This window comes from Hipposideros armiger, unplaced genomic scaffold (assembly GCF_001890085.2).
Source record: "Hipposideros armiger isolate ML-2016 unplaced genomic scaffold, ASM189008v1 scaffold_188, whole genome shotgun sequence".
NCBI lineage: Eukaryota > Metazoa > Chordata > Mammalia > Chiroptera > Hipposideridae > Hipposideros > Hipposideros armiger.
In genome coordinates this window covers 1,858,772-1,881,145 of record NW_017731538.1, presented here as the reverse complement: position 1 = coordinate 1,881,145, position 22,374 = coordinate 1,858,772, and the positions used below count along the sequence as shown (strand labels likewise).

The 22,374-nt window shown below is 35.5% G+C and overlaps 1 protein-coding gene across 7 annotated transcripts in view; it reads right to left on the bottom strand.

The window, feature by feature from the left end:
• Positions 1-4,590: 4,590 nt before the first annotated feature.
• FAR1 (fatty acyl-CoA reductase 1) overlaps positions 4,591-22,374 on the bottom strand; it is a 78,253-nt gene continuing 60,469 nt past the window's right edge. For 6 of the 7 annotated variants that reach the window (XM_019652879.1, XM_019652877.1, XM_019652881.1 and 3 more), the window contains 3 exons: positions 15,049-15,178; positions 9,079-9,206; positions 4,591-7,525 (listed from right to left, as the gene is read on the bottom strand). In XM_019652879.1, the coding sequence (XP_019508424.1) occupies positions 7,363-7,525; positions 9,079-9,206; positions 15,049-15,178 (421 nt within the window). In that variant the 3' untranslated portion in view covers positions 4,591-7,362. Of the gene's footprint in view, positions 7,526-9,078; positions 9,207-15,048; positions 15,179-22,060; positions 22,233-22,374 lie in introns of all 7 variants that reach the window. The other variant, XM_019652875.1, reaches the window with a different exon arrangement.

Genomic DNA, 22,374 nt, shown 5'->3' with positions numbered 1-22,374 from the left:
TGTGTGAGGGTGGAATGGTTTCCCTTCCACTTCAGTTAAATGGAGTTTGTTTCTGGAGAGTTTAGGCTCTTTCCAATTACAGGCCACTGATTGTCCTCGTGCCTTTAATTTTTCAGGGCTGAGAGCTATAGGGCTCATGGAATGTAAAATGCTCTAGGAGCCAAGTTATAGAAACAACTATTATAGAAAAACTGAGTTTTGTTTGACTTATCTCTTTTAAATACATACAAGAGGAGGGAACCTCGCAAAATGTTCTTGGAACACAAACAGGGCCCAAATCACATACTATAAATCTCTCAACCCCAGAAAGAAGACAAACGGTTGTTTGCTTGACAACCAACCGGCTGACTACAGATCACTGGGGTAAATAGGGTGAGATGTCTCAAGGTGTGGCTAACAGGAAAATCTGTGGAGATGAATAATTTGGGAGATGGCCATCTCTGAAGAATTCTTCTGCCCATGGCTGAAGTAAGTGGGAATTTGGTTCTTGGGTGAAGTTTTGAAGAATCTTCATTCTGTTCCAGTGGGCAAGAGCCGTTGGCTGCTGAAAAGCCAGTGGAGAGGGATGCTCAAAGTAATCATATTAACATTGCATGGGGACAAGACGACTGATTCTTAAAATATTTTTACTCGATATATACAGAATTTGTATTCCTTAATGATAAAAAAGAAAATGTGATAGAAATCATAGGAAAATCATAGTGTAAACTGGAGAATATAAGTTGGGTCACATTAATTCTAACAGTTCATTCCATGGTGTGGCACATTTTGGTGATTTTCAGGGTATAGTCACTGAACATTTACTGTGTGCCACACAGTTTATATTCATTATATCATTTAATCCTAACAATCACCTTCCCAGGTGGGTATTTTACAGAGGTGGAAACTGAGGCTGAGCAGTTGGCTCATTCATGGTCACACAGTTGGGAACTGGCAGTCAATTCTTACCTAGACCCACAGCAAAACTAATGCTCTTTCCACTGCACAATCCTGCTTCTCTGTCCTTATAGAAGAGTTTTGTTATATTATTTTTAAAATTTTAGAAGTGACCAGGTACTGTGCTCTACAGTTACACTGTGATAGTATGTTAGAGACGCACAGATACGGAATACTGGAATACTCACAAAAACAATCAGCATGCTTATACTGAAATGGCAGTGGAATTTGCTGGAAATTGCTAAGAATTGCAATTTTGTACATTTTTATCATCTGCTTTTGTCTTACTGGGGAAAAAAAATCTGGAATCTTTTCTTCCAACAGGGGCCAAGTTTCTTCCCAGAAACTTCCGGAAAAGGGTCGGGCAGTTCCTGAATCACCTTGAATATGTCTAATCGCCCACAAGGTTTGTTATAAATACATGTGTCTGGGCGCCATCCCAGATCTCTGCTGCAATGAAAAGGTCGCCGGGTGGGGCCCAGGCATGTGTGTTGTGTGGACCTCCTCAGATGACCCTTCTGTACATACCACTGGCTTAGCAGAGGGAAACCCAAACCTGGATCATCATTAGACAATTTTAAAAATACAGATCCCTAGGCTTCTCCCTAAACCTAATCAGAAACTTAAGGGGGGTGCGGGAGGGAGGTGTTCTGAAAACCTGTTATCCTAGTGATTTTGATCACAGGCCAGGTATGGGAGCACCTGGCTTGGGGGTTAGTGGAAATTACCTTGGGACTTGTAGTTTATTAGTAGGTTGCAGAGGGATATGCATCCTCCAGGGAGATGAGGTTTTCGTGTGAGCTTTATTAATTTATGACCTAATTGTTTGAAAACTCCAGCAATACTACAAAGAATGTGAACTCATCCAACTTAAATAAGCATAGTGCTTGACAAATCCTTCCTTTTTTTAAAACTGTTATTTAACATTTTAGGGAAGGCTATTTTCCCCATATTCTTTCTCTGATAGCAACTTTTATTAGCTGAATTAAAATATTTTAGACAATTAGAAATTAGAACAATATTTTCACATCTCTGTATCAGACCTTTTTCTCTTAAATTCATTTAGAACAAAAAAGTGTCAGTTCATATGAAGCCCCCAAATTTATTATTATTTAATAGGAATGGGGTGTGTTTTGAGGTTGTGACAGCCTATATAGTGCCTTCTGAGCATGCAAAGGCCTTCAGTTGGCCCCCAAGTGCTCCGCCAGCCTCATCTTTTCTTAGTCGCCCTGCCCTTGAGCACCAAAAAATGTCCTCACTGTTCTCCACTTCCCAGCCTCTATACACACTGCATACCTGGAATGCTTCCCTATCCCAGCCTCTCTCCCAATCAGACTTCAAACCACAACTTAGATGTCACGTTTGTATGAGCTGTTCCCTGAAATGCTAAGCATTACATCACTCCTCTCTGCTCTCACTAGTTTGCTCTTTTATGTTACATTAAAATTGTTTATTTTCCTATGTTAGGTAATAAAATCCTAGCAGGCAGGCAGTATGTCATACTCACGTCTGGACCACTTGAGAAGCTTGGTATGGTGAGTGGTATCAACAGGTTGTTGCAATAAAAAAACATAGCGCCTAATCCATAACAGGTACCCAATATTTGCTGAATGGATGAATGCTGGATTTTAGAAATGAAGGAGCCAAATCGACGTTTGAGTACAACAGCATGTCAGAGAACCTCTCCACATAGTCTAGAAAGGCATGATAGTGTGGCCAACAAGTGCAGTAGGCTTTGGAGCTAGATGACCTGAGTTCAAACCTTGGTTCTGCCACTAGCATTGTGACACGGGTAAATTATTAACGTCACATGCCTTAGTTACCAACCTATATAACATGGGTAATAGAAGTGCCCTCCCCAAAGGGTTGCTGTGAGGTATAAGTGGGTTCGTACATGTAAAATGCTTAGATAGAACCTGGCACATAGTAACTATTCAACAAATGTTCCCTAGTGTTATTTCTACAATGTAAAAGGTGCAAAGCTGGCTTTCCTCTCAAGAAACCAAAGACTAAGTGGGGAGAAATGACAGGTACCTGTGAAAGATGTTAACATAAAGTAGAAAATTAGGTATTATTGGGTTGTCAGAAAAGTCATGATGCATTTCTGCAAAGAAAAACAAAAAATACATCATGACTTTTCCGACAACCCAATATATGCCAAATAATTAAGTACTGATGAAATAAATATCCAATCTCCTGGGGCAACTATTTTAAATCAAACTGTATTTATCTGTATGTTTAGGTTCAGGTGTTTGTTCAAAAATAAAACCAATAAAGCAGCTCTTACACTAGGTTGAGTCATATGAAATTATCTTTATAGGTCACAGACTATCAAACATAAGCATTTTTATATGATTCAAATCTTTAATGCTTTCTAGTTACATCATGCTCTGAAAAACTGAAGAGAGAGGTAGGGGGAGGGAAAGAGAGAGGTAAAGAGAAAAGAGAATATTAGCTTTTTTGCACAACAGCAGAAAATAAAGGAATTCTGTCTCTAAAACATCTCTGGAGGACACCTAATTCAACCTCATAAAACTGTAATGTGACAACTAAGTTAAATGCCTAGAAGAGAATCTTAAGGTAAATATTTCAAAGAGAATAAAAATTTTTGTATATTTTAATGAATTCAGAAAAATCTCCACTGCCTCTCTTTCTCTTCTATAAAATTATAGGTATATAGTCTGTGATCTGTGACAAAAAAAACACACAAAAAAGACATTTATAGCCTTAGTTCTGAGTTCAGACACACAGTAAGGAAAACTAAAACTCACCACTTTACATTTTTTTGATATAAATGTATTTGAGAGCCATCAACTTAAAAGGAGCACATCAAACTTAACTAATGGTACTCAAATTTTTCTTTAAGAAAAATCAAAGGAATTATTTAACAATTATGCACAACTATTATCAATTAACAATGATTTGTTTAAGAATCTTAAGGGCAGTGGAGATGTGTGCTAAGAGGATGCGCCACCATTAAAAAAAGACAAATTCATTCTAAGACTAGAAAATGATTCAAGATAAAAATATTAACTCAATAAGAAAGCATCTCATTTTTTTTACACAGAAACTGTTAATTAGCTCATTTCTATACTGAGTTACGCAGCACGCATTCCTTTCTCTGGTTTCTCATGCAAAAGGTTAGAGGCTTTTTCTCAAAATAGAGCAAGTCTGTGCTAAATGGTTTCAGGTCAGGGCTTGGAGTTATCCAAGAGCACGCTTGGCTATTTATACTCTCCTGTACCCCAGCCCGATGCTTCCTTCTTTTATACAGCCCGTCTCTATTACTCGTGAATGATCCCTTATACTTAATCAATAGATAAATTACTACGAGGTACCTATAAATTATCATTCAATGTGGAGGAGAGTAGCTGGAGCCTAATGACAACCCTGCCGGTCCCAGAAAACAGAAAAAACTCCCTCATCTTCGCTAATACATAAAAATAATACCTTAAAAAGTGTTCATCCTGACTATCTGCTTCCCCTAAAATGCTGTGTAAGAAACTTAGAATTTAATAAAATTAGCATACAAGTAATGACCACACCTGAAGAAGGGTAAGAAGGGTGAGTGAGGGCTGCTTCCTGTAATCCTAACACATGATCTCACTGGTACTTTTCAAGATGATTGCTGTAAAAATACAATAAATACTATAATGGAAATATAGGGATTCATTTATTACTTTTTGGTTTACAAACAAAGGCACCCAATAATGCGTCTATGTATTTCTTATAAAAAGATTATCAATTTACATTTAAAACAAAAAGCAAGAAACCCTGAACCAGTTCCAACAAACACAGACAAGGGAAGAAATAAGAGTTTTTTTCCTCCCTGCTTCCAAGCTTTATTACACAGATTCTGAAAATGTTTATTTTATACCATCCTTAAGTCAAAAAACATATTGCCATGCTTCTCTGTGTTGAGTTTTAGGACATATTAATGTTGCCAGGTCAAATTTAAATACAATGACAGTGATATCATAATTGACAAATGCATATGCCAGGATTATAAGACTCAAGAGTGAATGGAGGGGAAAAACATGTTTTACAATACAGCTTTATCAAGTGAGTTAAAGGAAATGTTAAATTTATTTAATTTTTTAATAGGCTATCCTGTTAAAATTGAGTTTGTATACAAAATATAATCAAACAGAACTAAAAAGCATGTCTAGCAAATGACACAAACAGAAATGATTTCCAAAATCTTTAAATTCAAGTTAAACTTGAAGTCTAGTTAGTGGGGATTACAATCTATATGTGCTTTATACTAATTTTAGAACTAAATCCCGAAATGACATGCTCATCTATTCATTAGCTTTCTTTTAACAACAGAATTCTAAATACATAAAATTAATGCAGTGGCCTCAGTACCCTCCCGGTTAGCATTTCTTTATGTTAGATTCCAAAAAACAATGATACAGTTCGAAAGATACACACCCCATATGAATTTCACATTGTCTACTGAAGTTGTACCTGATTCGTTTTCAAGATACAAAGACAGTCCATCTGATTCTCAGTATATTTGGCAGACGTATAAAAATCATACAAATGTGAGCATGTTTTCAACATATTATGCAAATATATATGGAGAGATGGCGCACTCAGTGTACACAGCATCTATAGTTAATTACGCGGGCCACTTTAAATCAAAGGCATCATCATTTATTCCATCTTTAGATACTGTTACGGTTTGTCTCTCACACCTTATACAAGGTATGGTCCTAGACCAGACTTTAGTATCATTCCAAAGAATACATATGTATTTATATACATATTTCTTTCAAAATAATGTTTAAATGTTTTACTATGGAAAATTTGGCTTCAACATGGAAGCATTTTTCCTTTTCAAGATTACACACCTGCATGGAAGAAGGTGATTTCCTTTACATTTAGTTTTTTTCACAATAACAAAATAAACTTCTTTTACATTGCATTTAAAGTGACAAAGAAAATTAAGACGTAAAGTTCTATGCAATTTTTTGTATTGTGAAATGACCTCATTAAACATATTCAAGATACACTGTTGATGATTTAAATATAGTACAACTTGATCAGCTAAATTAGAACACATTATGCTGATCAATCTGTTAAACCAAATATATGTTAAAACAGTAAGGAGCGTTAACTACTAAGGTTTAAAGGGAATTATATCATTAAAATATACATTAATTTTCTTACTATTGCTTGTTTCTATAATGCATTTCTTTCTAAAGCTAAAACCACATGCAGAAAAAATAAATATCTTCAAACTCATTCAACAGTTTGCTACTTTATGTGGTATGTAAATAAAGTCCTTTATTTAATTTTATATACATTATTTTATGCATTATTTTATTTTTCTTGAAGGAATTCAGCTCTCAAGGTTAAAAGTTAGTATGTGTTTACACACACACACGTGAGCACATTTTCCTAATGTTATGACTACCTGCAAATACATTCTTCCATAATAATGCACTTTCAGTTTTCATTGGAAAGACAGCATAAGCCTTTTTAAAGTCTTATTAATAAAATTTATAAAGGGAGGAGAGCACAAGTATGGCGAGTCCCTTCCCAACCCACACCCCCAACTTGCCAAAGTCTCAAGAAATCCTCCAACTTCAAAACAAGAACAACGTATCACAGGATTGATGTTTATTTGGTCATAATGTGAACAAGAAAAATGTATAATTTTTTTTATGCTAATAGTCTTATTGAATTCATTTTAATTTTCCTTCAAGAAACACATAGCATATGTTGATATGGATTTTCAAACCCATTTAGATCCAGTAAGATCTTTAAAATAATATGTAGATAGCCTTCTGATTATGAAAGCAACTGATTGCTTATAGAAAAATGATATGCATCAGACCTCTAATCAGAGAAAGGAAAGTGAGAACATGCCTTTCATGTCTGAGACCACTCAATAAATTACAGGATGATGTGAAAATAGTTTGGCTATAATTTTATTAAAACGAAACCCTTCAACTGATGAAAAAAAAAAACAAAACACTGAAGAATCAAATATTTACCAACTTAGCTAGTATTCCTGTCCAGATAAATGCTTTCCATTGCACTAAATATCAGAATTAGAAATTCACTATATGTTAAGGCATATTTTAATTAACATGTTCCAGAATTGCACAGTTATGCTGGTCAGTGTTCCTATGTCCCCACGCCTACCCTCACCCCACCCCTTTTCCCGAGGGATCCAAATATCAAGTCATGGTTTTGGTGGCTATTGCAGATTTGAGCTGGCATACCGCATGTGTTCACTAGGTTTTTATGAGCATAAACATTAAAATGTTACATAAAATGTACCATAATTTACTCCACACTCCGATCTAAGATGGTTTAATGTCTTGACAAAAGGTGAGATGACTTAAGTACATTTTACATTTTGTGCATTTAGACCACCATATGCATAGATGTTCTAATGCTAAATTCTTGTCTTCAGTATCTCATAGTGCTGGATGCTCGGAAGTATGAAAGAAACTTGTAACACAGACTAACCACAAAGTACCAGATGTTTCTTGCCATTTGCGATCTTGCAATAAAAATGCGCCAGATCAGGATCACAAGGACAGTATTGAAACCGTAACGTATGTTCCTCAACCTGGAAAGTAAATCAAGAGACTTATTAGACAGTATTTTCTGGAATAAATATTGTTGGATGGCAGATAATTAATGCTCAGTTTTTAATATAATCAAAGTTCAAATCCACATTAATTTGAAATTTATTTAAAAACTAACTAGAAATCCTTAAGTTAGAAAGTTAGCAAACATCAAACCTGACTGTGCATATTCTGAACTGCAGTCCATCAAACAAATTAATACCTCTATTAACAATGGATAACACAAAGCTCTTTATCACAGTACATTTGGGATGCAAATTTACTCATTCAACAAGTATGACTGAGCACCCTTCTGTGTGCCCAGTACTGTGCCACACAGAAAGTATGTTGTAGGTAAAACAGACATACCCCTTACATATCTAGAACTTCCTATTTAATCTAAAAAGGTTTGCTCTTTACATATATATATATCATCCTACAGGGAAAATAAACATTTTTTTTTACATCTTTAGCTGCTTATAAGTTGTCAGACAAATGAACTTACTCCTTCAGTTATGGCTGACAGTCACATGATCAAAGGCCACTGGACAAGGACTCATTCGTGAATCAAACACGGCATTAGCTCTAGATAGGAGGGCCCTCCCATTCTCAAAGAGCAACATGCATGTTGTCTCGCTAAGGTTTCAAAACATTTTTGATGTTTTTAATGGTGTCAGAAAGGGACACAAACCTTTAGATGTGCAATGTTACATACATTCTTTCAACTTCAATAGTCAGTGCAAAATAGGACTATAATATATGAATAATGGGTGTTGACAAAGCAGCTTTGAATTCGATGTCAAAAGGGCATTGTTCTTGTTTGTTTTGCCACTTAATACAATATGACCAAGGCAAACACAACTTCCCAAAACCTCAGTTCCTCATCTATACAACTAACTGTCCTGAAAAGCCTCATGGAGTTTGGAGGGATAATAAGAATAACATAAAAGTCTTGAAAACTGTTATAAAAATTGTATTAAATAACCTACAAATAAAAGAGATTAAAATTTTAATTGCATCTCTGAATGATCAATTAACAGTGATTTTTCCTCTTCTGAGTTTTTTTTTTTTAAACAATCATTACGTGTTATTTTTATAAAAAGACCAAGGGAATAATTATAACTGTTTTATAAACAGAAAAAAATCACACACTGAATCATGTATTATTATATCTCTTTTTCTTTTCCAAAGATGCATTTGAGTAGGGTAAAATTTAAATAAATAAATTACCTCCAGTTTAAACTATACTTTTACTTTCTCTTAATATCTTTACTTCTTCAGTAGCAATATAATAGAAAATAATAGTTCTTTTAAAAACTAAATTCCACCTGGACATAGTGCTAAGAAGCAGCATAAATCGATGAAGCTATCAAGCTTCAACAATATTAAGCTAAAAAAACACTACCATGGTTCCAATCGAAAGGCACTTTTCCTAAAACAACAGATTAGCAGTATCTTTCATTCAATATACCCTCCCCTGTCCGTCCCCCACCGCAAAATATGTGTAATATTTCCTAAGGAAGACAAGAGGAAACCAAACCCATGTAAAACTTACTTGTTCAGATGTTTTCTAGCTGCAGGGAGGCCAGACATTTCTTCATTCAAAACATATTTCTTAGTTCCCATGCAGTAGTTCTCTATGTACTCTGCCCAATGTAGCTGCCGTACATCAATATTAAAAGTCTACATAAACAAAAAGAATGACTGGTTACTTTCTTAATTTTGTTTCACAACTAGGTAAAAATTCATAGTTTTTCTAAAGGCTAATTCCAAATGACATGATTACAAACTGTTTACAATATTAAATTTTAAAAATCTTACTGTTATTCACAAAGAAGTTCTTATTTCTATTCCATACTTTCTATTAAACACAGAAACATTGAGAAGATAATCTGGAAACTCGTGTCAACATTTGAAGAAAATATATATATATACACACAAAGTATGAGGAGAAAAAAGCCTACAACATAAAAAAAAGACAAAATCCCATTGTCCAAATAGATCTATGTATTCCTCACCACTTTATACCTGTATAAACATACTTATTTCCAGTTTCTATCTACATCCTGCATACCACACAGAATAATTTTCCTAGAGAATAATACTGACATCAAGAGAAAGAATATGTCATGAAAGCTGGCTTAGGAGTTTAAACAACAGTAACTAGGCCATCTGATGAAAACAGTCAATAAATCTAGAAAAGAAAGCTTTACAAAAATGCTATTATAGTTCATGACAAAATAAGAGGGCTATGCACTACAAAGTGCTCCTCCACACATTTGGAGTGATAAACAGATTATTCACTATATACCATCACTTATCTAAAAACAGCAAGTTTTAGACAAAAAAAAAGCTACCATAAATACCATAATCCCCCATGTATAAGACGCACCCTTTTTAAAAAAATATGGGGTCTAAAAACTGGGTGCGTCTTATGTAGTGGTTGTAGATTTTTTTTACTTGCATTTGACGGTGATGATGAGTTGTATGAATTTTATGATAAATAAAACTTGAGTTCAATAACTTTCTGTAATACATTTTTTTTCAAATTTCGGGCCCCCAAATTAAGGTGCGTCTTATACATGGGAACGTCTTATACATGGGGAAATACGGTAAGTCATTAAAGTAACATCACACTAAAATGGAGACTTGACTTAAGATAGAACATATGAGAAGGTCATACATATGTATAATTGGATTCCCACAGGAGAGTGGAAAAGAATGGAATAGAAGCAATATCTGAGAAGACAATGGCTGGAAGTTTTCCAAAAATAATGCGACATCAAGCAACAGATTCAAAATACACATATACCATATGGACACACATACAACTAGACATATTAGAATAAAACTGTTGAAAGTCAAGGAGAAAAATTTTAAAGATGTCAGCAAATGCCATATAGATTACCTCCAAAATAACTACTGACAGTTGACTTATCAAAAGAAGCAATGGGAAACCAAAGATGTTTTTCAAGTGCTCGAAGAAAACTGCTGACATAGAAATCTATACTAGTATAAGTATCTTTGAAAAATAAAGATGTTTCCAGAAGAATAAAAGCTGAAATAATCTGACATGAGCAGAAAACTCATACTAGAGGAAGTGCATTAAAGGGCATTCTTTAGGCATAATGAAAATGATTCCAGATTGAAGTCTGAGATGGAAAAAGAAATAAAGAACAATAAAAGGACAATTATGCTGGTAAATCTATATGAATACTTATCACATAGACTGCAATAAGAATAATGGTTATGAGGCATATAACACATATATAGAATTAAAATATGTTAATGATAGTAGATAAACTGTTAGTCCTTGTATTATCTGAGAAAAGGAGTTATTATCAACATTACATTAGACCTTGATAAATTAAGGATGCTGTAATCTCCAGAGTAATCTGCTAGAACAACTGAAAAATAATATATTTCTATGTAGCTACTACAAATGGTAAAATATGGAATTGTAAAAATAACCTCAATGAAAGCAAAAAGGAAAAAGAACTTAAAACAGGTAGGACAAATAGAAAGTACTAAGAGTCAGATTTAAATGCAAAATTATCAGGAATTACATTATAAATTAAATCCTCCAATTAAGGGTGAAAAATTGTCAGACTGGAAAAAAAAATCCATATGCTATTTGTAAAAGAAATATCTGAAAGATGATACAGAAAGTTGAAAATAAAAGGACAGAGAAAGATATACATTTCTACCAGCAATATACGAAAACGCCCATTTGCTCAAGGCCTCACCAGAATATGTTGAGTTTGCATTTTTGCAAATCTGATAAGTAGTAAACATCTCAGTCTTAATTTGTATTTCCATTTTTTCTGAGTGAAGTTGAGAATCTTTTCAAAAGGTTAAGAATCACTTAAGAATTGTTTTTCTGTAAACTTTTCATCTCTCTAGTATTGACATTTTTGGCCATTTCTACATAAGCTTTTTATGTAATATGAAATGCATACTAAAATCACATTGAAATACCACTACACACCCACCAAAGTGGCTCAAATTAAAAATTAAAAATTAAAATGCCAAGTGTTAGGGAGGATGAAGATTAACAGGAACTCTCATATGCTGCCACTTGGAATATAAATAGATACACTCCCCTCTGGAAAACTTTTGGCATTATCTACTAAATTGAACATACGAATACCCTTTGATTCAGCTATTCTATTTCTAGATCTATATCCTACACAAATGTGTGTACGTGGTTCATAGAAGAATTATTCCTAATACCCAAAAACTGGAAATAACTCAAATGTCTATCAACAAAAAGTGAAAAAAAAATACTGTATCTTATCATTTGTGCAAAGTCAAAAATGGGTAAAACTAACATTTAGTGTTAGAGCTCAAGATGGAGTTAGGAGAGGAGGTAGTGATTTCATAGGCGCTATGAGGAAATCTGGGGGTAATTTCTATTTCTTCACCTGGGTGCTCATTTTCTAATAATCCACTGAGCAGTATGTGTTGTGCTTTGGGATGTGGGGTGGGAGGGCGAAGGCGGGGTGGAGGAAAGTATGGAATCAGCAGAAGCTGTAAATCTTTCAGCTTGAGAGTATCTGCAGGACCCTACTAACTTAGACCATCTGCGCTGAAGGTTAAAGGAAGAGAGGAAAACTGGCTATAAAGCCTGTGGGCCCATAAATTCAGAAGTGTTCTACGTTCTTACAGAACACTCCTGCAAAAAAGTAAGAATCCAACAAGTTTTATCCTCAGAGCACAGGGTGAAAAAGTAAACCTACCACACATAGTGGGCAGAGAAACAGCACATTTGAGAACTTTTGTCACACAGACCCAGTAGAATGGACTAAAGCTGCACTATCCAATATGGCAGCCACAATCCACATGCGCCTCGGGGACACCTGAAGGGTGGCTGGCCTGAACTGACATGTGCTGTGGGGTGCACAATGCACACTGGCTTTCGAAGGCTCAGTATGAAAAATACAAAGTAAAATATCCTTTAAAGAACTTTTTAAACTTCAAGTAACTTTTGTTCAAATTATATGTTATTTTGGATGTATTGGATTAAATAAAACATATTATTAAATTTTTTTAAGAAGAAGTGGAAAGAGAAAGGAAGCTGTTTCTGGGAAGGTGGAAAAAAAAATCTCCTTTGAGAAACTGTAACCATGAACCAGCCCTATAGTCTACTTAAGGCCTGTATTTACCTCAGTTATGCTAAAGTGAGAGATATTTTAAAGTGTTCCTGACTTGTTAATGCCACCTAGTTAGTTAATGCTAATAGTCACTAGGCTATTGGTGGAAGCAAAGGTAAGTCCCTACTGGAAAACTGCAATTTCAATGTAGGCCTCAAAACAATTCCCATAGAAATCCTCAAGGAATGTGAATTTACAATCAAATACCTAAAAACAGAAATAAGGTGCCAGAAGTGACACCCAGCTTAAACAACAGATAGATCAGATCTGAACACCCTGTAGAAGTTTGAAGGAGCAGAAACAGAATTTAAAACAATTATGTTTAACATGTTTCAAGAAAAAATTCTAAAGATTGCTTAATTAAGAAATGTCTGTAAGCTCTGAAAAATAAATTGACCTAAAAATGAAAATACAGGGCCGGATAAGTGGCTCAGTTGATTAAGAGCGTGAGCTCTGAGCAACAGGGTCGCGGGTTCGATTCCCACATGGGCCAGTAAGCTGTGCCAGAGCTGAGCTGCCACTAGGCGGCAGTATGGATCAGTGAGAGCACGTGCTCCTAACAAGGTTGCTGGTTTGACTCCCACATGGGATGGAGGGCTGTGTCTCCCTCCCCACCCCTCGACCCTCCCCCGGCAACTAAGACTGAACACGGCACCTTGAGCTGAGCAGCCGCAAGCTGCCGACCGGCGGCCGGACGGTGACTGGACTTGGAGCTGAGCTTGCTGCGCCCTCCACAACTAAGACTGAAGGACAACAACTTGGCTGTTCCCCTCCCCCAATTCCCCAATAAAATCTTTAAAAAAAAATCATATTAAAAAAAATTCTTTTAAATGAAAATATAATGACTACAACCAAAAATTCAATTGGGTGGTTTAGACACAGCTGATAGAGTGCCACAGAACTTTAATAAATTATCTAGATTTCAGGCCAGAAACAGAGATACAAAATATGAAATTAAAGTCAAAAGACCTGGAGGAGAGATAGATCTAACATATACTAAAATTTCACAAGAAGATAAAGAATGGTGAAGAGGCAATATTTGAGGAAACAATGGCTAAGTATTTTCATGAATTGCTAAAAGACATCAAACTTCAGACCCAGGAAGCCCAACCGAAACAGGATAAACTTTAAAAAATTACACCCACATTCATAGTGAAACTGCAGAACACCAAACACAGAGAAAAACTCCTGAAAAGAAGCCAGGAGTAACAGACCACCTGTAAAGCAGCAGCAAATTAGACTTTTCAACAGCAACAACATAAGAAACACATGAAAAGAAAGTTACCTTTAATGTATTGAAATCATGTTACAGAAACAAGGGTGAAATAAAGACATGTCAGACAATCAAAAACCTAGAGTTCACTACTAACAGACCCCACAACTAAATCATAAATCATATTCTAGTATTCTGGATATAGATAGGATCTGATAGCAAAGACATTGGTAAATATATAGCTAAATCTAAATAAAATGAACAAAATAATCATTTCTACTTAAGAGGTTTAAATAGAGATCTAAAGTAATGTATTAACCATGTAAGGTAAACACAGCTAAAACATTTTAAGGTCCTGAATGTCATTGAGGAATATAGAAATTGTAATTTAGACTTTATTAGGTATGCATGTTAAAATACCTAAGGTGGGGGCCAGCCGAGTGGCTCAGCTGGTTAAGAGCACAAGCTCTGAGCAACAGGGTCACCGGTTCGATTCCCGCATAGGATGGTGGACTATGCGTGTGACCCCCCCCTCACCCCCCCACCACTAGACTGAAAGCAGCGACTGGACTTAGAGCTGAGCTTGAGCCCTCCACAACTAATATTGAAGGACAACAACTTGACTTGGAGCTGATGGGTCCTGAAAAAACACAATGTTCCCCTTCCCCAATTCCCCAATAAAAGTCTTAAAAAAAAAAAAATTCCTAAGATACTCTCAAAAATAACTCACACCGAGAGTCTGTTTCAAACTAACAGAGGGAAAAATGTGGAATGATAAAAAGTAGAAGTATATGAAAAACAATTTCTGAGAGAAGGTTTTTCTCAAAATTCAGAAAACAAAGTATTTTGGGGAAAAATGTATAAAGAAATCAAAGTTCTCTTTGAGCCTGACATTAAAAGAAAAAAAAGAATCAACATTTCAATTATATTCTTAAGATATCTCTGCCTCTCAAATACTTAACATTATAAATTCTAAGGTAAATCAATTTTATTTCATTACCAACAATTATGATTGAAGCTTTAATGAGAGACTATAAATACATCGATAACTTTCTTGCTGCATGATGGTTGTGGAAAATATCCAATTATTTTTCAGGTTGTTAATGGCTGTCTAATTACTATGCTACTTATTTTCTAATATAAAACAGAAAATACTTGCCTTTTTGTCTTCAGGATTTAGTTGATTCATTAACATATTGACATTATCAGTATTCCAAACCCAAGAATTACTTGTGAAATATTCAAGAAACATCATAGCTTTGTGAAGACGAGTTATTGTTTTCATCATCCTGTTATAAGAAAATGACAGGTTTATATTTTGCATAGATTAGGAAAAATCTCACCACCACCCAAAGTTATCAATTTCTATACTGAGACATTAACAGTAAAATTATAATATGTAATTCAATAAGTGTACCAAACCAGCAGGTCTAATAAGAATATTTCTGCATCTTGGAAGAATATTTCATAAATTCAAAACAAAAAAAAATTTTAAGCAGCAAATGAATTTAATATTATCTAAATAGAGTTCTGCTGATACATGAAATTAATTTTCAAAGGAAATATAATACTTTAAGGTCTAATTTTCTACATATAATACTAAGCAATAAATGGGTTCAATTAGAATTCCCTTGCTTTTTGTTCCGTAAACCACATTTTAGTTCAGCTGCATTTACTAATATTTCCTATGAATTCAAAACATATTGTGTTATATTATACAGAAATATTCATTTGCCATTTAGTCAACTCTGTCTATATATTTTAAAAATAACTTTCTCTTTAACACTGACAGGTACTGCTCTTGATCATCTGGATGTGCCATGAAATCAATGACTCATGCTGAAAACTTTCTGAAATAGATACTCATCTCCCCAAGTCCCCAGTATCTATCCTTATAGAAATAAAGGAGTTCGATTCTTTCTTTTTAAAAGGGTACAGGGCCTTAATTTTAAAATTCGTCATTTCATATAGCATGGCACACTGTTAAGTCATTGATATCATAACACTAACCCGAGCAGAAACATCTATAAAACAATCACCTATGGTAAGTAGGGAAAGGGAAGAAAGAACTTTTTGATACAAAACACACCTAAAATTCCTAACCTCTGATAAACAGAAAAATAATTTGTGAAGAAATAACTTAAAAAGAACTCAATTTATATTCCCACAATAATGATTGGCATTATATGTAGTTTAGAGAGTCCCCAAATCAGGTGCTTTAGAAATAGGGACAAATTAGAACATCAGAAATGCAGGGGGTGGAAAATCAAAACAGTAACATCATTAACAATTCCGATGACACATACATTTAGAAAGAAACCCTGAATCCAGAATACTGAGAGAAAATGAGGTAACACTATGTAAAGAAAAACTGCAGCTCATGCAAGAAAACAATTACAAAATAAAACCTCCATTAAACACGAAAAGAATTACTGGGCATCAAAGGCTATATTTGGACAAAAGTAGTTCACACAGCTCAAAAGCACTTGGTGGGAAAAAACAAGACATGCTGCTTTTAGAAAATAGATTAAACAACTTTTCTTAAAAAAAAAAAGTAATTAAATCAGTATTGACTATCACAGCCAGTATAGTATACTTGAATCAAAACACATACACATATTTGGTTAATATGGTTTTCCAACATACATCTTATTAAAAAGTTTTTCTTCCTAACTCCTTTTTCACTGATAATTCTCATCTAGTCTTATCTTCAGATTCATTCACATGACTTAGAATTACACTAAACTCAATCACTGATTCAGCCACTCAAAATAACTATAATAAAAACTGGAGTGGGAAAAAGAAATTTGAAAGGTTATATAAGAGTAAAGTTCACAGAGTATTTATCAAACCTATAAAAGAGACTTAGAACTTTGCACCATCCCTCTTTGGTGAGACGTGACATGAGAGCAAGTGCCTGGGCTGCACTGCCACGCCATCTTCTGAGTATTCATTTACTCTTCATTATGGCAACGCACAAAACATAATCCATCACAATCCTTTACAGTAGGGCAAGATCTTCACAGTCATTGAGTCCAGGGTTTCTCAACCTCAGCACTACAGACATTTTGGGCCAGATAATTCTTTGTGGTGGGGTGCTATCCTGGGCATTTTAAGATGCATAGCAGCATTTCTGGCCTCTACCAACTAGATGCCAGTAGCACCCCTCCCACAGTTGTGATAACTAAAAATGTCCCGAGAGGTGGCAAAATTGTCCTCTGTAGAGAGCCACGCAGATTAATAAATATCAGGTTCAGAGAAGCTAAATAACCAAGAAATAAGACCATGTACCATTTTTTAACGTCATTTTTAACAGTGATGAAATGTCCACTACATTTCTAGAGCTACAGTGAACAATTAATACTGCTTCTACAATGTAATATCATACATCCTAGTCCCTAATGGCTATTAACCAGGAATCCATAGTGCACATATGAGGTATACTTTTTATAATTATGTCAAGATATAAAGCAAATCAGATTTTTATCTAGCTGACGCTTAGAATAATGTAAATGAGTAAAATGCACAACATGAACAACATAACTGACATTAGTTTAATGCAGAAAAGGGCACTATATTAAGCCCTCAATATAAGGTATAAAGCCCAGTGATTGTCTCGGTAAATGTCTGAATAAATTAAATAATATAAATTATAAGACTTCGTATTTAACATTTATAAAAGTGGCTAAATAAAAACAAAAATATTTTATGTCTCTAAGTTCCCAGAGGTCAGATAATTTCTGATTTAATACTTAGCCTCACACAAGACAAACCTCAGATAATAAGATTCTTTACTTGGTGTTTCCTATTTGGAGATTTTAATTTCCAAAGGTGGCTGCAATATTATCTCCCATCCTACATGCTCACCTATATCACCTTGACTATCTTCCCATCAAGAGGGGAAGGTAACATATCCAATAGACGAGGTGGAAATGACCTTGTGATTTTCCAGGGTAGGTAAGAAAAGGTGATAGGACTTTCTGCCTTGCTCCCTAGAATACTCACCCTTGAAGCCTCCAGTTACCATGCATGCTGTCCATCTTTCCCTGAGTCTATCATGCTGTGAGGAGGCCCAAACTAGTCCATGTGGAAAGGCCACGTGGAGAGGCTCTGAGGGACTAAAAGAAGAGAGAAATATGCCCGGCCACCCCAGCTGCTCTGCACCCTTCCTCTCCTTTACCACGCTCTCTACAGTGACCTACTCTAGTCCCTATCTGACTACTACTACTTGAAAGACTGAGCCAGGACCATGTAGCCAAATCCTCCTAGAATTCCTGACCCACAAAAATCATAAGTGATAAAAAAAATGATTGTTTTAAGATACTAAGTTTGAGGGGATTTGCCACAGAGCACAGGTAATAGGAACAGATCTTAGTACTGGGGAATGCAGGGCTGCTATAATAAAAATCTAAAACATGTAGTATTTGCTTTAGGGTCAGATGGTAGACAGAATCTAAAAGGCCTTTGAGGTGACCATTGGTGAAACCTGAAGGATCAAGAATAGAATTTTATTGATGCCTTAAAGGGCTTTAATGAACCTGCTGGTGTGGCCTTAAAGGAAAGTGAGAAAAATATTGCTGGGAGTTGGAAAAACAAAACTGTCACCTGTAGTAACATGGAAACTAGAAACTGTACCGAATAAACTTGATGATCTAGCCAAGATGATTTCCTCAAAGAGGACTAAGGTGGTCTTTTAAAAATGAACTATTTGTTTGAGTGGAATTTAGAGGAAATGTAAAATGCCACCCAGGAATTCTTTTAAAAAATGGCTTCTAAGCACAGATCAAATCCAGAATTTAGATGTAAGATATTCTGTTAAGACCTCAGAAAGATCTAAGGTAGTACCTGAGGAATAGAGTGAAGAAATGAAACAGAGTCACTATAGTCAAGCTGCTAAATTGGAGGAAACAATTCTATTTTTGTTTTAACTGGCCTGGGAACTTACACCTCTGAACTTTCCAATCCTGTGTCAATGCCTGGATATATACATCACCTCAATGTGTGCCAATGCCTGGACATACATGCCAGACCTCCAGATAATCCTGATTACTCTCTGAAGGACTCACTTATCCAGACCATCTGACATCCATTATCCAGACTACCAGGTGTGACCAGACCTCCTGTGGCATCTATCCTCCGGATCACCTGGCCTTTGTCATCCAGATCGACTGACATCTGACTAATAACAATCCTGGACCAATCCTAGGGCTCAGAATGCAGGATTGATTCTTCTTAAACACGTACTTTTTACTGTAAGAACTCAACTTTTCTTTCTTCTTTGGAACACTCTGGGTATTGCCCAGCTGTGTTTCTGATTTGCAAACCCAAAAACCTTTGAATAAACCTTTATCATTTATTTCTAACCAAAGCCTCCAGACTCTAAGTTTGTTCAACATACCTAATAGAATCTTTCAAACAAAAGGCTTGCTTCTTTAAAAAATGCCTCCTAGAAACCCAAGAAGCAGGACCTAAGAGTCTAAAGACCTAAGAGGCAAGGATCTAAGGATGCTGTCTCATAGCAACCTCGTAAGGAACCCAGGACTGAGAAGGGCATGTCTCAGAGAGATCTGTGGGTATGGCTTTGGTCTAATGGAGTCGATTGTTTTAAAATAGATACACAGGAAATCCACACAGTTTTAAAAGGAATCCTATCTGTTTATATTTAAGGGGACAGAGATAGTACAAAATGAAGAGTGGCCTTTGGATCTAGCAAGGGCTAGCAAACAACAGTCGAAGGGCCAAACCTACGTGTTTTTATAAATAAAGTTTTATTGGAACACAGTCATGCTTACTCATTTACATATTGTTTATGGATAAAGAGGTGGGTAGTTGCAAGGTGGAGGCTACAATTAACAGCAGAGTTGAGTAGCTGCAACAGAAACCATACAACCCTTTTACAGTAGCTGATTCCCCCCAGGGACTCCCAACCTCTTATGGGCAGGAAATAGATTAAGAAAGCTATTCAGTTATAAACGCAGGCCATTTTTTAATGGAAAAAGAAGAATGACTCACAAGGCAGCCACCAAGAGCCACTGGGAACTCCCAGAGAGTAGGACCGAACCCTAAATAAGAAACCATCAACACATACCCAGCTGGAATTTGGAACTGTTATGGACCAGTGATTGCTGTGTGCCTCCCATTTTCTCTTCTTTTGAACAAGACTGTCTAAAGTCGTTTTCCTAGGCTTGCCTCACCATTATATATTGGATGTGTAGGCAGCAGGTAATTTGTTGCTTTAGTTCATAGGATTTCAGACCAATACTTAAGGAACTATACCTGCAAAACCATTCCTAAAGAGACTCATCTGATTTACACCAGATTTCGTTGACCAAACACTGGCTTGAAGCTGATGACAGAGGGGTCATGGGGGGAAGAAACAAGTGTGTATTCCATGTAGGAGAAATATAAATTGTTGTAGCCAGAAGGCTGACTGTAGCAAACTGCATTTCCCAAAAATGGCTGCAACAATACCTTTCATCTTATTTGTTCATATACATGATCTTGACCATTCTCTACATCCCCTTTCTGTGAATCCTGGAGGACTTGTGACTCACTTGTGACTAAAAGAATGAGGTGGAAGTAGGGCTGCATGATTTTCCTAGATAGATCACAAAATGCATGTGGCTTCCACCTTGCCTGCTGAAATACTTCACCTAGAAGCCTTCAGTTGTCATATAAGGAGTCCAATTTCCCTAAGGCTACCACTAGTCCTTGGAAAGAGACTATGAGATCCTGACACTATGTGAAAATACTGCAGTACTAGCTGTTCCACGGCATGCGCCCCTTTCCGCTCCATCAGACCACAACTACATGAAAGAGTTCCAAGCCAAAACTGCCCAGCTGATCCTTCCCCAATGCCTGATCCTGACAGAAATTATAAACGGAAAGAAAGAATAAAACGACTGCTGTTTTAAAGCCACTAAATTTGAGATGACTTGTTATGTAGCAACACCTAGTATAAACTATTTAATAAACTTTGGTTATTCACCCATTTTTTAAGTTTATTAAGCCCCCATTTTTTCTGTACGGCATTGTGATATATTTAACTCATTTTACTTTTTTGACCTAGTTCTGACTTTTCTGTTCTAACTTGCAACTTTATTAATATCAAGAAAGCATACATTGCCATCATTCATATTTTTACATCTGCTTTTTTAGCCACAAAAAAATGCTGCCAATGACAAATACTGCACTTTTCAGATCATTCTAAAACCGTGAAAATAACTTTGATATATTTGGCATCTTTTCTCCATTACACAGTTCTTCACCTATTCTAAAGTTGTTCAATTCAACACCTCTTACGTATTTCAATATTGAACATATAGATTTAGAAACATAATGGACAACCAAATCCACAGAAAACCCCTACAAGTAACTCAGATCCTGATACACTATAACTGGCAGATACCTCACTTTTACTTTTTGAGCAGCTGATGGAAGTTCTGAAATCAGCATCTTCTTTGTACATAAATAGTCAAATCCTGAACTCTCCAATCAAAGGCTCCACTGTAATGCCAATGTAGTTAAAAAAATAAATATTTTTATAGTACATTTCACTATAATTGTGGTAAAGACAGGAAGACTTTAAGTTTATGGGGTTTCAAAAAAAAAAGAAAGAAAAGATAGAAGAGAAAAAGGCTATAACGACTATAAATAAAACGAAGTTTTCCAATTTTTATTAACTTAAAAAAAAATTATATTCTCAACCTGGAAAATTAGTCAAAAACTGTAATTACCATATTATAAGCTGAATGGGCAGCTGAGATAATTCAAGCAATTAATTGTCTAGAAGCATCTTATGTTTTTTCATGTAAAACTGCATAATCTACTTAAAGCAAAACATTTTACCTTTAATCCCCTATAAAGCTACCCCTACGTTTTTAAAGGGAAGAGAAGGGCTCTATTTCAGCTTATAATAACAATGACAATCTTGATGTTAGACATTTCCTATATTATGGGATTTTGGAGGATCAGTGGGCCCAGTAAGATAAGATCCAGTCAGTCTCCCCAAATATCCCCAATTGATAAGAAATGTCTTAGCATCCTGACTGTGATTGTGATTAATCAGGTTAGTATTCTAAAGATAAAGCTCATGCTAGCGACTTCTCGTCTCTCCAGCAAGCTTCCACCACCTTACCAATACAGAGTGTATTTACTGCTATTCTTCTTACCACGGTTCCTGACCTGTCAACCTGAGTGCAAGATCGAGCAATAATGCAGGTACTGTATGTCTGACACCCTTCCAATAATGAAGCAATAAGTTGTTGGAATACAACTTAACATTGGGGCGCCTGAATACTTGATTTAAAGGATTCATCTTGAAGGAATGATTTAGATAATATCCTGTAGGAAAAATAAGCGTCAAAGCATTTTGAATGTTATTTATTATTCAGAAAAAATACCTAAAGTTAGACCTAGAATTCAGCACATGACAATAATTTATCATCCAAACTTTAGAATAAATTAGAGTGAATTGCAACACTAC